Genomic DNA, 16221 nt, shown 5'->3' with positions numbered 1-16221 from the left:
AGACATGGATCGCACATCCCAAAAATACATTTATCTAAAAGCCGCTAGGCAAAAATTTAAATAGAACGTGAGGTTCTTAGTTACCATTCTGATCAGACTGTATTAAGCCCACTGCCACGTCCCGGCGATACAGTCTGATCAGAATGGTAACTAAGAACCTCATGTTCTATTTAATTTTTGCCTAGCGGCTTTTAGATCAACGTATTTTTGGGATGTGCGATCCATGTCTTTTTCTTCATTGTTATATTGCAGATACTACTATACTTCACACAGATCTGGTTTGGGCCAAAGATTAATATCAGCACAAATTATAATTATATATTTATTTAGTTTTAAACAAACACTTATAGGAGCAAGGGCCCTAAATTTGGTAACTTGTAGAAGTATTTGTTAATCACAAAAGTTTGCAAGGCTTTCTTGAAATTCTCAGAAATACAAAGTTAAGAGATAAAGTAGTGATCATGGGGGAAGGGAAATTTCTGGACTACATGGTCTTAGGGTCCTGTTAGGCTATGTACCCACGTTGCGTTCTATTACGCAGCGTGTAAGTCACTGCATGTGCGTCTCAGAACGCAGCCGAAAAGCTGCGTTTTGAGACGCATTGTAACTGCAGAATTCATGCGTTCTGGATGCTTGCTCTGCCATGGGAAAAGCATCCAGAATGCACATTTTTGACAGTGCAGTCCCACTCGGCTCTGCTGCATCCCCATAGACTTGCAGCAGAGCCGAGTGGGACCGCATTGTCAAAAAGAGCATGGCTGGCTTTGAGACTGAGCTGCCCGATCAGAATGAACTCGGATGAACTTCACCCAACTTCATTGTGATCGCGTGGCTCTGTCTTTGTACCGCGGCTTGATTTGCGATCACAGGTGAAGGACTCACCGGAGACCGCAAATCTCCTGAGTGACTGAAGTGAGCCGCGCGATCACCAGTGCCGTCACTCAGGTTACCCGCGGCCAGCTGGAGTCCTCCACCCGAGACCTGTGGCCGCGGGTAACCTGAGTGATGTCTCCGCTGACAGTGCGACTCACTTCAGTTGGTGCATGGAGCTGACCGGAGCGGCGGTGTTCTACGGCTGCTCCTGTCAGCTTCATGTAGCAGAGCTGGATGCGTTGTGGGACCTCGTGAGGATTATGCCTGACCTGGAGGGGTGTTTGGGGATTTTAATAAAGTGGTGAAAGAGGTTTTTTTTTCTTTTATTTCAAATAAAGGATTTTTTCGGGTGTGTTTATTTACTTTCACTTATAGGTTAATCATTGGGGGTGTCTCATAGACGCCTGTCATGATTAACGTAGGACTTAGTGGCAACTATGGGCTGCCATTAACTCCTTATTACCCAAATTGCCACCGCACCAGGGCAAGTCTGGATGAGCAGGGTAGAGTTCCGGGACTGTCGCATCTAATCGATGCGGCAATTCCGGGCGGCTGCTGGCTGATATTTTTATGCTGGGGGGCTCCCCAAAACGTGGGGCTCCCCATGCTGAGAATACCAGCCTTCAGCCGTGTGGCTTTATCTTGGCTGGTATCAAAATTGGGGGGGGACCGCACGCCGTTTTTTTTTTAAGTTATTTTACTGCACTATAAAGACCGGCCCACCGGCGGCTGTGATTGGTTGCAGTGAGACAGCTATCACTGAGCATGGGGGCGCGTCTGATTGCAACCAATCATAGGCGCCGGTGGGTGGGGGAAGCAGTGAATACGAGATGGAATAATGAGCGGCCGGCATTTTCAAAAGCTGGAGAAGCCGCGCCACAGTATGACAGCCGTGCAGCGCCGCGCCGGTGTTCGGTCAGTGATCGGTGAGTATGAGAGAGGGGGGAGAGGGATAGACCGACTGACAGGGAGACAGAGACCAACATTGCAACCAAAACGCACAAAAGAAGTGACGTTGCTTTTTAAAACGCAGCGTCTTGGCAGCAGCCGAAACGCTGCGTTCTAAAACGCAACGTGAGGATGGAATTTGCACAATCTTCATAGATTGTGCTGGGGACACAGGACGCATGCAGTTACGCTGCAGTGCAATATGCAGCGTAACTGTATGCAAATACGCAACGTGGGCACATAGCCTTATACGTAGTGACGCACCAGCGATCCGACCTGGCAGGGATCGCTGGAACGTTGCTACATGGTCGCTGTCAATCAGGCAGATCTCCACAGCGATCAGAGATCAGCCACCAGCGACCCGTGTAACGAAAGCACCGGAGATCAGCTCTGCCTGACTGCAGCTGTCATGAACTGAACCGCAATCGCCGGGGAATCAATCACTCGGCGCTCGCGGGGCAGTCTAGGCTGCACTCCGGAGCTCAGGTGAGAACTCCGGAGTGCAACTCGGCGCTCGCGGTGCAGTCTAAGCTGCGGTGCAGTCTAGGCTGCACTCCGGAGCTCAGGTGAGAACTCCGGAGTGCAATGCAGGTAACTGAATCTAGGCCTGGCAGGCCTGGCATTACTGGAGATTCCTCCGGTAGCCAGGTCGCCGCTCGTTGGTCTCCCGCCGTCAAACATGCCGATGCGTGCTGCACAGCGGGAAACCAACGAGCAAAAAATGGTCCTGATTGGTTTGTCACGATCAGCGACCTTGCAGCAGGGGCCCACTCGCTGCTGCTTTTCACACACAGCAATATCGCAAGCGAGGTCGCTGAAACAAAACCTGTGATGTTTCAGCAATCTCGATGTATGTGACAGGGGCTTTAATCCCACAAAGGAAACAGAGTAGTCATAAATGGTACATTCTCTAAATGGGCTATAGTCAGCAGTGGGGTGCCGCAGGGTTCTGTGCTAGGAACGATTTTTTTTAATCTCTTTATTAATGACCTTGTGGATGGGATTGATAGTAAAGTATGAGTCTTTGCTGATGACACCAAACTATGTAGGATATTAAAAACTGACAATATTACAAAAAGATCTGGATAAGATGTCAGAATGGGCAGATACTTGGCAAATGAGATTATAAGGGACTGTATCGTCTAATTTTTTTTATTTTTTTTTTGTAGGCCAAATCAGCTACCAATATTATTATAATTGTGTAACAACTATTTTCTTAATGTATTTCAACTTTTAAATATGTAAAATAAAACTTTTATATTAAAAATACTTATAATTGCCAGTAGGGGGAGCATCTTCCTGTGTACACATCAAAAAGCTATAGTAATCCTTAGTAGAATTACGATAGCTGCAAATTTCGGCAGTCACTAGATGACATGCCTATTCTCCTCCCCTTTTGGGTGTTACACTGCACCCAAAAGGGGAGGAGGTGTATTTCATAGTAATGTGCCGCCATTTTCTGGGTGACTGTATATGAATTATACAGCTCCACCCGGAAGTAAAGAGGAAACACATTTATACATATATACAGACTGCGGCCATCAGTCTCCCGTGCGCTGCAGGCCCGCTCCCGTGCGGTCGGCAGGCCCGCTCCCGTGCGGTCGGCAGGCCCGCTCCCGTGCGGTCGGCAGGCCCGCTCCCGTGCGGTCGGCAGGCCCGCTCCCGTGCGGTCGGCAGGCCCGCTCCCGTGCGGTCGGCAGGCCCGCTCCCGTGCGGTCGGCAGGCCCGCATACTCACCTGTCTGCAGACTCACGGTGCCATGCCCGCTCCCAGCTCCTCTTACGGTACCGCTGCTCAGGCTATGTGCCGGCTCCAAGGCTCGTCCGATGGATGCAGGACCTGGCGGAGGATCACCTGATGCAGTCACCTGACGCATCAGCTGATTGCAAGTCGCGCGGTGATGCCGGCTTTTTACCGCCCGGCTATCAGCTGATGCAGTCATGAGACTATCAGCTGATCACCGGCAGCTCCTGCAGCGAACGGACAGGAGCCAGCATGTAAGTGTGTGGGTTTTTTTGGTTTTTTTTTTCTCCACTGATGCATCAGCTGATTGTATAAACAGCTTTTATACAATTAGCTGATGTGTGATGTGATTCACATCCGTGATCCTGACACATCATCTGATCTGTATGCCTTCCAGCAAACCGATCAGATGATATTGGACGGCGCGGGACCCTTGACCCAGGATTACTGCGGAGGGGGGTTCTTTATTTCAATAAAGATGGAGTCACTAATTGTGTTGTGTTTTATTTCTAATAAAAATATTTTTCTGTGTGTTGTGTTTTATTTTATCTTTACTAGAAATTCATGGTGGCCATGTCTAATATTGGCGTGACACCATGAATTTCGGGCTTAGGGCCAGTTGATAATACACAGCTAGCCCTAACCCCATTATTACCCAGCGAGCCACCCGGCATCAGGGCAGCTGGAAGAGTTGGATACAGCGCCAGAAAATGGCGCTTCTATGAAAGTGCCATTTTCTGGGTTGGCTGCGGACTGCAATACGCAGCGTGGGTGCCCAGAAAGCTTGGGTACTCTGCACTGCATATTCCAATCCCCAGCTGCCTAGTTGTACCTGGCTGGACTAAAAAAATTGGGCAAAGCCCACGTCAATTTTTTTATGTTATTTCATGATAGTCATGAAATAATTTAAAAAAAACGGGCTTCGCTATATTTTTGGTTCACAACCGGGTACAAATAGGCAGCTGGGGGTTGGTGGCAGCCCGTACCTGCCTGCTGTACCTGGCTAGCATACAAAAATATGGCGAAGCCCACGTCATTTTTTGGGGGGGCAAAAAACTACTGCATACAGTCCTGGATGGAGGATGCTGAGCCTTGTAGTTCTACAGCTGCTGTCTGTTCTCCTACATACACTATTGGATGGAGTATGCTGAGCCTTGTAGTTCTGCAGCTGTCTGCTCTCCTGCATACACCAGTGGAGAATGAAGAACATATTGAAGAAGGAAATGTCAGACCTTTTATCTTTTTTTATTTTTTAAACAATCTTTAATGGCATTGTTCAATGATAAAAACGCAGCAAAAAAAACGCGGTAAAAAATCATGCGTTGTTGCCGCGTTTTTTTGCAACAGGCGCTTTTTTGTACGTTTGTATGGTGGCTCAGTAGTTGGCACTGTACCGTGCCCCAGTAGTTGGCACTGTACCGTGCCCCAGTAGTTGGCACTGTACCGTGCCCCAGTAGTTGGCACTGTACCGTGCCCCAGTAGTTGGCACTGTACCGTGCCCCAGTAGTTGGCACTGTACCGTGCCCCAGTAGTTGGCACTGTACCGTGCCCCAGTAGTTGGCACTGTACGGTGGCCCAGTAGTTGGCACTGTACGGTGGCCCAGTAGTTGGCACTGTACGGTGGCTCAGTAGTTGGCACTGTACGGTGGCTCAGTAGTTGGCACTGTACGGTGGCTCAGTAGTTGGCACTGTACGGTGGCTCAGTAGTTGGCACTGTACGGTGGCTCAGTAGTTGGCACTGTACGGTGGCTCAGTAGTTGTCTCACAGGAGAGGATTAGATACACGGCTCAGCAGACTGTACCACACAGGAGAGGATTAGATACACAGCTCAGCAGACAGTATCACAGGAGAGGATTAGATACACAGCTCAGCACACAGTATCACACGGGAGGATTAGATACACAGCTCAGCACACAGTATCACACAGGAGAGGATTAGATACACAGCTCAGCACACAGTATCACACAGGGGAGGATTAGATACACAGCTCAGCACACAGTATCACACAGGAGAGGATTTGATACACAGCTCAGCACACAGTATCACAGGAGAGGCTTTGATACACAGCTCAGCACACAGTATCACAGGAGAGGATTAGATACACAGCTCAGCAGACAGTATCACAGGAGAGGATTAGATACACAGCTCAGCACACAGTATCACACAGGAGAGGATTAGATACACAGCTCAGCAGACAGTATCACAGGAGAGGATTAGATACACAGCTCAGCACACAGTATCACACAGGAGAGGATTAGATACACAGATCAGCACACAGTATTACACAGATGATTAGATACACAGCTCAGCAGACAGTATCACCAGTACACACAGGGTAGCAAGCGGAAGGGTTGAGACACACACACACACACACGAACGTGGACGGGGCTGAGGACAGCTGGGGGAGGGAGGGGGTTTCATTACAGACGGTAACGGCAGGGGGCTGGTGAGAGCACAGGGAGGACGCACACACCGGCGGCCGCCAGAACGGGGCTGGGGACAGCGGAGGGACGTGATTTAATAACACGGTAACGGCAGGGAGCTGGTGAGAGCAGAGGGAGGACACACACACCGGCGGCCGCCAGAACGGGGCTGGGGACAGCAGAGGGACGTGATTTAATAACACAGTAACGGCAGGGGGCTGGTGAGAGCACAGGGAGGACACACACACCGGCGGCCGCCAGAACGGGGCTGGGGACAGCGGAGGGACCTGATTTAATAACACGGTAACAGCAGGGGGCTGGTGAGAGCAGAGGGAGGACACACACACCGGCGGCCGCCAGAACGGGGCTGGGGACAGCAGAGGGACGTGATTTAATAACAGACGGTAACGGCAGGGGGCGGGGACTGGTGAGAACAGAGGGAGGGAGGGTTGTGTGATCGGTAACGGGGGGAGGGGAGGCGTCCCGGACTTACATCCCGGCGGTTGACAGGTGTAAAGTGGCGCAAAGAGCATGGATTGTTGTCAAATGTTTGCTGTGATATGGACAGCCCAGGGGGCGCGTACAGATCACAGAACACACCCACTGTAACGTTAAACATAGGGTCGGATGGCGACCACTATTCTCTATGCACAGGGGCTGCCGTAAAGGAGTGTGTAACTGTCGTTACTCACACAGCAAATCCAACATGCCCCCCAGTGCATACAGTAAAATTAGAATTACATAAAAACTAAATAACCTACGAATTTCATTTTGAATTAGAAATACTTCATTTCAGTACCCGATGTGTACTGTGGCTACGTGTGCAGAGAGCAGGGAGCCGGCACTGACAGCGGCGGACGCTGGTAACGAAGGTAAACATCGGGTAACCAAGGTAAGGGCTTCTTGGTTACCCGATGTTTACCGTGGTTACCAGTGTCCGCAGAAGCCGGCTCCTGCTGCCTGCACATTTAGTTGTTGCTGTCTCGCTGTCACACACAGCGATCTGTGCTTCACAGCGGGACAGCAACAACTAAAAAATGGTCCAGGACATTCAGCAACAACCAGCGACCTCACAGCAGGGGCCAGGTTGTTGCTGGATGTCACACACAGCAACTTCGCTAGCAACGTCACAAAAGTTGTTCCTTAGCAGCGATGTTGCTTAGTGTGACGTGGCCTTAACTATGTAAAGTCAGCCTCACATGGCTGATAAAAGGGAAGAAAAGGCTACATCAATCTACACAGCAAATGTGAACAGAACAGGCTGTAGGTTTATGCAAGAGTAGGTGGACACAATGTCTTTTGCCTAAATTCCAGCTGAAAAGTGCTTACAAAATGCTAAAAAAATTGTTTAAAAGAAATGGAGTCCTCAGTGGCTGATACCTTTTAATGACTAACTGAAAAGAAGGTAATAATAGCAAGCTTTGGAGACTACTCAGGTCTCTTTATCAGGTTAAGTATAAACACAAAATCTGAAGAGTCACATATTTATACAAAACAGGACATGCAGAGGCACACAGGTTATCACTTGGCCAATATGCTGCCTGTTCACCACAGACCGCAAACAGACGGAATGCACACTAATCTGAACAATCCCTTATGGGCCATGTCTGAAGCATCTTTTTCAGGCTAAAAAAAACCCAGGAACTGAGCCCCTAGAGGAAGAAGTAGGACTATTTTTCTACTTCTGCTTTCTCATTTATGGCAAGAAACAGATATGATGTAATGTGAAATGCAAATATGATGCCCTTTTAGAAGTCCTGGATTACTACGCAGAGGGATGAAAACTTCCATAGTCCTCTACTAGTAAGGCCAGAATTACAGGAGAAGTGGCATTCCTGTGCTGTTTTAGAGACTTTGGTATATTTTGCATGGAGTGAAGATTTCATATACCTTGTGGATATAACACAACCCAGAGCTTCAGACACAGTTCTTTATTATTACATGTGCAGAATACTTTACCTCTTGCCCTTTTCTCAGTTTCCCAGACCATCCCATAAATTCCAGCTCTGTTGTTACATGAACACTTGTATGCAGAGAAGACCACCATGTCCCATGTAGAAACAACACTTTAGGCGGATCCAGTCACCAGACCCCCCAAGATCATTACACTTGGTTTTCAGAACAAGTTACCAATCACCCTCCCCCAGCACTCACCTCTGCAGCCCCGTCCCCTCAGAGCCCCTACCATTCTTGTAACAATTCTATACAGAAGTGGACAACTAGTTTGTTTTGTTCATCCCCTCCCCTACTTGTTTTCCACGATTCTAAATATTTAAACAGCTTGTATTAAACAACAAGAGGTTATGGCTATTAGGCTGTGTGCACACGTTGCGTTTTTTACCGCGGAAACGCTGCGTTTTGAACCGCAGCGTTTCAGTGGCAAATTGCATGCGTTCAGCTTTCCCAGCAAAGTGTATGGGAAAGCTGAAAAATCAGTGCACATGCTGCGTTTCTTTCCGCAGCGTTTTGGATGCCAAAAATCGGTGCGGAAAGAAAAGCAGCATGTCACTTCTTTTGTGCGGTGTGGCTGCGTTCTCTCCCCCATTGAAATCAATGATGTGGGGTCAGAACGCAGCTACACCGCATGGACCTGCTTTTTTGTTGCGGTCCGCGGCCTTTGTCGGCATACAGAACGCAGGCATTTACCTGGAAGTGAGGTCAAGTGCCCGCCCCGACCCCCCCCCCCCTCCCCTCCCGAAAATCCAACATGGCCGCGCGCACAGTAGCGCACCGGCCGCCCTGCTCCTATGATTTCTGTCGCATCTGCAATAACACATGCGACAGAAAACTGTTCCCCAGGCCCTGCCCAGTCACCCCCTATTCCCCCGGTGTCATACATACCTGTCCGGTCGCAGCGCTGATCCCCCGCGGCCCCCTCCTCCTTCACAGCAGACGCCGGCCGGTCACATGAGCAGAGCAGCTGACAGCCAGCACTGTGTTCAGAGAGCTGTGCTGCTGCTCGGCAGTCTGCACCTGTGACCCGGGGAGAGTGGGTGCAGATTTTTGCACCCACTCTCCTCAAATGGAGGGTCTGCCCTCCTAGAAAATGGGGGATACGTTCCCTGAACGTGCCCCCCATATTCTAGAAGGTCCAGAGGCGACGTGGGACATCCATATGGATTTCTGCGGACCCATTTTTTTTTATTAAATTGGAGAACAAGGGAATGATTTGGGGAGTGTTTTTTCTAATAAAAAATTTTTTGTTGTCTTTTTTTGCTTTTGTTTACTGTCAATTAGTTATGTCGGGTGTCTGATAGACGCCGTGACATCACTAATTGCTGGGCTTGATGCCAGGTGACATTACACATCTGGTATCAACCCCATTTATTACCCCGTTAGCCAACGCACCAGGGCGCGGGATGAGTTGGGGCGAAGCGCCAGGATTGGCGCATCTAATGGATGCGCCACTTCTGGGGCGGCTGCGGCCTGCTATTTTTAGGCTGGGAAGAGTCCAATAACCATGGCCCTTCCCACCCTGAGAATACCAGACCCCAGCTGTCAGCTTCACCTTGGCTGGTGATCTAATTTGGGGGGACCCCATGTTATTTTTTTTTTATTCTTTATTTATAAATAAAAAAAAAAAGCCTGGGGAGCCCTCCAAATTGATCACCAGCCAAGATGAAGCTGCCAGCTGTGGTTTGCAGGCTACAGCTGTCTGCTTTACCCTGACTGGCTATCAAAAATAGGGGGGACCCCACGCCATTTTTTTCATTTTTTTATTTTTTTTTTTATTGGATAAATACTAAGCTAGGCACCCTTTAGTGCCACATGAAAGGTACTAAAGGTGCCAGCTTAGAATATGCAGGCGGGGGTGGGACGTTCTATATATTTGACATCCCTTCATCCATTGACGCTTTTTAGGCTGTGTGTCCACAATCAGGGTTTGCAGCGTTATGGGCGCTGAGTGTTTTCCCTGCGTCCATAACGCTGCGTTGTGCAGTAGAAGCACAGTGGAAGGATTTTTGGAGATCCCATGCGCACTGTGCTTCTTTTCTCCGCAGCATAAACTGACCGGTAGCGTGGCTTCCCGAGCCTCAGCATGTCAATTTATGCTGCGGAGACGAGAGTGTTCTCTGCAGGTAGCATAGAGCTCCACAGCAGCCTGAACCCAAATCGTGGGCATGGGCAGCTGCAGGAAGGCTGGCACTGTGTACTATACGCCATGTCGCTGGATCATGGCCACATAGCCTTAGGCCCCTTTCACACGTCAGTGATTCTGGTACGTTTGTGCTTTTTTTTTAAACGTACCAGGATCACTGACATACGCAGACCCATTATAATGAATGGACATGTGCGTGTTTTACACGCCAGTGAAAAACGTCAGTGTTTTTCACTGATGTGTGAAACGGGCCTAAAAGTGAGAATATTGTTGCTACAGCAACATTTTGGGTGAAGTAGCTGTGGATTCAAAATGCTTAATATACTCCTGAATAAAATCCTTGATGGGTGCAGATTCCAAAATGGGGTCACTTGTGGGGGTTTTCTGACGTATAGGTACCTAAGGGGCTTGGTGCGCGAAGTTTATTTCAACTTTTCCAAAATTCAAATGGTGCTCCTTCCATTCCAAGCCCTCCTATTTATCTAAACAGAATGTGGAGAAGGAAATGACATCACAGGTTTTTTTTTCCAAAGGTCTGTGTTCAACCAACTTTATTAACACTGACAAGTCTTAAAAAACGCACCTAAAAAAACGCATGAAAAACGCATGAAAAACGCATGCGTTTTCGATGCGTTGTTTCTCAAAAAGCATTGTTTACAATTCTCCCCTCTGCCAGAGGGTGCGTTTTTTTCCGCGCGGAAAAAAAAGCAACGTGTGCACATACCCTTACTGGGGGTTTCCAGCTCTCCAAAGCAACAGGGTACCACCAGGATTACCGCAATAAGACAACAGCTAATAGCCAAATACTGCCTGGCTGGTGTGCATCAACGTGTGGCGAGCTGCGCCATTCTTCTGCCTAGGGTCAAAGCCGCAGATTTGGCCACAGTGGGTAGAACGTCTTTCACAAATGTTTGTTTTTTTAAAAAAAAAAAGAAAAATTTGCAAAGTGTTACAGTACTTCTGGCTGACAAGAGGCAGTCCAGCCAGACCCTGGACTCACTGGCTCACTATTACTGCTGCCCTAGCACTGCTGGACGGGCGACCAACAGCACAAGCCAGTTGGAGGAGGGGGACTGGTTACTGACTGCATTGGGTGGGAGAGACTGACTGCACCGAGAGGGAGGGGGTGAAGAGACTGACTGCACTGGGGAGGATTCACTACATCCTGAATTGTAAAGCGCTGCGGAATATGTTGGCACTATAGAAATAAAGATTATTAGTGTTATTATTACATCAGGGCCCAAAGACTGCACCGAGGAAGGGGGGAATGACTGAGCCGCGAGGTGAGGGGGGGGGGGTATGGTGACATTCCTCTTTAAGACGCAACACTTCCCGTGACCATGGTGCCCGCACTCTCCGTGACCATGGTGCCCGGTTCCCCTTTAACTCTCTGCGGCACCCCCTTCCCCTAAAGTCTCTGCACTCCTAGTGTCTGCGGCTCCGTATAGCGGCGCCCAGTTCCCCTTTCAATCTCTGCACTCTGTGTCCATGGAACCCAGTTTCCCTTTCAGTGATCACACTCTAGGTGCCCACGGCGCCCCACTTCCCTTTTAGTCTCCACACTTCTGGTGTCCACAGAGCACAGTTGCCCTTTAAGTCTCTGCACTCTTTGTGTCAGCGGCACCCCGTTCCCCTTTCAAACTAGTCACTTCCAGTGTCCCCGTTCCACTTTTGTTTCCACAGTGCCCAGTTCCTCTTTAAGTGTCCAGACTCTCGATGTCCCCAGCCCATATTGCAGCGCCACGTTCCTCTTTCAGTCTCCGCACTCACAGTGTCCGCAGCGCCCTATTCCCCTTTTAATCTCCACACTTCCAGTGTTATGGTGCCCAGTTTCTCTTTCAATCTCCGCACTCACGGTGTTTCTGGTCTGTATAGCTGCACCCCGTTCCTCTAAGTCTCCACACGCCCAGTCTCAGGCCCCGTTCCCCTTTTGTCCCAATGTGCCCGGCCTGTATGGCGGCAACCCATTCACCTTTAGTCTGCGCACTCTCGGTGTTCAAGGCCCCGTTCCCCTTTAGTCTCCACGGAACGCGTTCCCCTTTAGTCTCCACACTCCCGATGCCTGGTTCGTCTCCCGTTCCCTTTAGTCTTAACACTCCCCGACCCATTCCCCTTCAGTCTCCGCACTCCCAGTGTCCCCGGCCCCCTTCCCTTTAGTCTCCACACTCCCGGTGTCCCCGGCCCCCTTCCCTTTAGCCTCCACACTCCCGGTGTCCCCGGCCCCCTTCCCTTTAGCCTCCACACTCCCGGTGTCCCCGGCCCCCTTCCCTTTAGCCTCCACACTCCCGGTGTCCCCGGCCCCCTTCCCTTTAGCCTCCACACTCCCGGTGTCCCCGGCCCCCTCCCCTTTAGTCTCCACACTCCCGGTGTCCCCGGCCCCCTCCCCTTAAGTCTCCACACTCCCGGTGTCCCCGGCCCCCCTCCCCTTTAGTCTCCACACTCCCGGTGTCCCCGGCCCCCTTCCCTTTAGTCTCCACACTCCCGGTGTCCCCGGCCCCCTTCCCTTTAGTCTCCACACTCCCGGTGTCCCCGGCCCCCTTCCCTTTAGCCTCCACACTCCCGGTGTCCCCGGCCCCCTTCCCTTTAGCCTCCACACTCCCGGTGTCCCCGGCCCCCTTCCCTTTAGCCTCCACACTCCCGGTGTCCCCGGCCCCCTTCCCTTTAGCCTCCACACTCCCGGTGTTCCCGGCCCCCTTCCCTTTAGTCTCCACACTCCCGGTGTCCCCGGCCCCCTTCCCTTTAGCCTCCACACTCCCGGTGTCCCCGGCCCCCTCCCCTTTAGCCTCCACACTCCCGGTGTCCCCGGCCCCCTTCCCTTTAGCCTCCACACTCCCGGTGTCCCCGGCCCCCTTCCCTTTAGCCTCCACACTCCCGGTGTTCCCGGCCCCCTTCCCTTTAGTCTCCACACTCCCGGTGTCCCCGGCCCCCTTCCCTTTAGCCTCCACACTCCCGGTGTCCCCGGCCCCCTCCCCTTTAGCCTCCACACTCCCGGTGTCCCCGGCCCCCTTCCCTTTAGCCTCCACACTCCCGGTGTCCCCGGCCCCCTTCCCTTTAGCCTCCACACTCCCGGTGTTCCCGGCCCCCTTCCCTTTAGTCTCCACACTCCCGGTGTCCCCGGCCCCCTTCCCTTTAGCCTCCACACTCCCGGTGTCCCCGGCCCCCTTCCCTTTAGCCTCCACACTCCCGGTGTCCCCGGCCCCCTTCCCTTTAGTCTCCACACTCCCGGTGTCCCCGGCCCCCTTCCCTTTAGCCTCCACACTCCCGGTGTCCCCGGCCCCCTTCCCTTTAGTCTCCACACTCCCGGTGTCCCCGGCCCCCTTCCCTTTAGTCTCCACATTCCCGGTGCCAACGGCCCCCTTCCATTTTAGTCGCCGTATGGCGGCGCCCCGTTGCCCTTACCTTCATAGAGCAGGAGGAGGTGCAGCGTGCAGGGCTGTGCCGGACATGTCAGGCAGTGAGCGGGGCCCCTCTGCATGCTCAGCTCGCTGCGGCCGCTTCTGCCATCTTGTCCCGGCCCTGAGCTCCGTCAATGTCCTTCTCAGCAGCCCGCGGCGGCACCGAGGGCCCGTGTTGTGGCTTCTCTCTCCTCAGTAGCCGCCCATACTAGTCCTGTAAGCGCGGGCTCCTCGTATCGCTCGGTCCCGCCGCGCACACACAGCCGCCGCCGCCCGCTCCCCTCCTAACATGTCGCTTGGGCAGCCTGAGGGAAACAGGCAGCAACAGCCGATTACCGAGCACATCCGACGAAACCAACGCCACCTGGCGTCCACAACGCAGAAGGTCGCCATGGCAACCCATGAGCGGTTGTTTACATCGGTGACGTCATTGATTTTAACTCTTTCAATGGATATTGAGTCCATTGCAGTAATTCATGGCGCAGAAATCGTTGTTCATAAATAATGAGGCAGATTTATGAAACTGTCTAACAAAAGAACTGCTTGTTGCCCACAGCAACCGATCACAGCACAGCTTTCATTTTCACAGAACACTACAAAATTGAAGGATGCATTGCACAGTGATTGGTTGCTATGAGCAACAAAGACTGTTTTTGACCATTCAGAAGTCTTCCCCATTACGTTAAAAAATAACGCCTTTTAGCGTTTGGGGTGCAGCTGTCATGTAAATATCAGTGAATATCCTCCCTAAGGACTCCTGTATAATTCTTATTTTTCCCAGAAAGGAGACAACAGACCTGAAGAATCTGAGAATTCTTACAGAACCCAACAACTTGATTAAAATGACATTTTTCCTCACCGTGCCTATGGGGGAGAATATGGAACCATGTTGTATAGCACAGAAATATGGAGCATGATTTGGTTTTCAACTGAGGACCATGAATAATTTAAATGAGAAACTGCAAAAACTGTTCTGTTCATCACCACATTTACATTACTGAGTTATTGTAGGAGAAAAACTAGTGCCACACACCCAGCCGACATTGTGCCTGTCATACATAGCCCAAAGATGTCACTGACGCGGGGCAGACCCAGCCGACATTGTGCCTGTCATACATAGCCCAAAGATGGCACTGACGCGGGGCAGACCCAGCCGACATTGTGCCTGTCATACATAGCCCAAAGATGGCACTGACGCGGGGCAGACCCAGCCGACATTGTGCCTGTCATACATAGCCCAAAGATGTCACTGACGCGGGGCAGACCCAGCCGACATTGTGCCTGTCATACATAGCCCAAAGATGGCACTGACGCGGGGCGGACCTAGCCGACATTGTGCCTGTCATACATAGCCCAAAGATGGCACTGACGCGGGGCAGACCTAGCCGACATTGTGCCTGTCATACATAGCCCAAAGATGGCACTGACGCGGGGCAGACCCAGCCGACATTGTGCCTGTCATACATAGCCCAAAGATGGCACTGACGCGGGGACGGACCTAGCCGACATTGTGCCTGTAATACATAGCCCAAAGATGGCACTGACGCGGGGGCGGACCTAGCCGACATTGTGCCTGTCATACATAGCCCAAAGATGGCACTGACGCGGGGCAGACCTAGCCGACATTGTGCCTGTCATATATAGCCCAAAGATGGCACTGACGCGGGGGCGGACCTAGCCGACATTGTGCCTGTCATACATAGCCCAAAGATGGCACTGACGCGGGGGCGGACCTAGCCGACATTGTGCCTGTCATACATACCCCAAAAATGGCACTGACGCGGGGGCGGACCTAGCCGACATTGTGCCTGTAATACATAGGCCAAAGATGGCACTGACGCGGGGCAGACACAACTGACATTGTGCCTGTCATACATACCCCAAAAATGGCACTGACGCGGGGGCGGACCTAGCCGACATTGTGCCTGTCATACATAGCCCAAAGATGGCACTGACGCGGGGCGGACCTAGCCGACATTGTGCCTGTCATACATAGCCCAAAGATGGCACTGACGCGGGGCAGACCTAGCCGACATTGTGCCTGTCATACATAGCCCAAAGATGGCACTGACGCAGGGCGGACCTAGCCGACATTGTGCCTGTCATACATAGCCCAAAGATGGCACTGACGCGGGGCAGACCCAGCAGACATTGTGCCTGTCATACATAGCCCAAAGATGGCACTGACGCGGGGGCGGACCTAGCCGACATTGTGCCTGTCATACATAGCCCAAAAATGGCACTGACGCGGGGGCGGACCTAGCCGACATTGTGCCTGTCATACATAGCCCAAAGATGGCACTGACGCGGGGCAGACCTAGCCGACATTGTGCCTGTCATATATAGCCCAAAGATGGCACTGACGCGGGGGCGGACCTAGCCGACATTGTGCCTGTCATACATAGACCAAAGATGGCACTGACGCGGGGACCGACATAGCCGACATTGTGCCTGTAATACATAGCCCAAAGATGACACTGACGCGGGGACCGACATAGCCGACATTGTGCCTGTAATACATAGCCCAAAGATGGCACTGACGCGGGGACCGACATAGCCGACATTGTGCCTGTAATACATAGACCAAAGATGGCACTGACGCGGGGGCGGACATAGCCGACATTGTGCCTGTAATACATAGACCAAAGATGACACTGACGCGGGGACGGACATAGCCGACATTGTGCCTGTAATACATAGCCCAAAGATGACACTGACGCGGGGGCGGACATAGCCGAC

At 51.6% G+C, this 16221-nt stretch overlaps 1 protein-coding gene across 2 annotated transcripts in view; it reads right to left on the bottom strand.

Annotated features, from left to right (window-relative positions):
• HIPK3 (homeodomain interacting protein kinase 3) overlaps positions 1-13814 on the bottom strand; it is a 399904-nt gene extending 386090 nt beyond the window's left edge. For both annotated transcript variants that reach the window (XM_075325614.1, XM_075325615.1), the window contains exon 1: positions 13487-13814. In XM_075325614.1, the coding sequence (XP_075181729.1) occupies positions 13487-13562 (76 nt within the window). In that variant the 5' untranslated portion in view covers positions 13563-13814. The remainder of the gene's footprint in view (positions 1-13486) is intronic.
• Between the last annotated feature and the right edge of the window lie 2407 nt (positions 13815-16221).

The sequence above is a fragment of the Anomaloglossus baeobatrachus genome, chromosome 10, assembly GCF_048569485.1.
Source record: "Anomaloglossus baeobatrachus isolate aAnoBae1 chromosome 10, aAnoBae1.hap1, whole genome shotgun sequence".
In the NCBI taxonomy this organism is placed as follows: Eukaryota; Metazoa; Chordata; class Amphibia; order Anura; family Aromobatidae; genus Anomaloglossus; species Anomaloglossus baeobatrachus.
The sequence above is the reverse complement of the archived record's forward strand: the minus strand, read 5'-3'. Positions and strand labels throughout refer to the sequence as shown.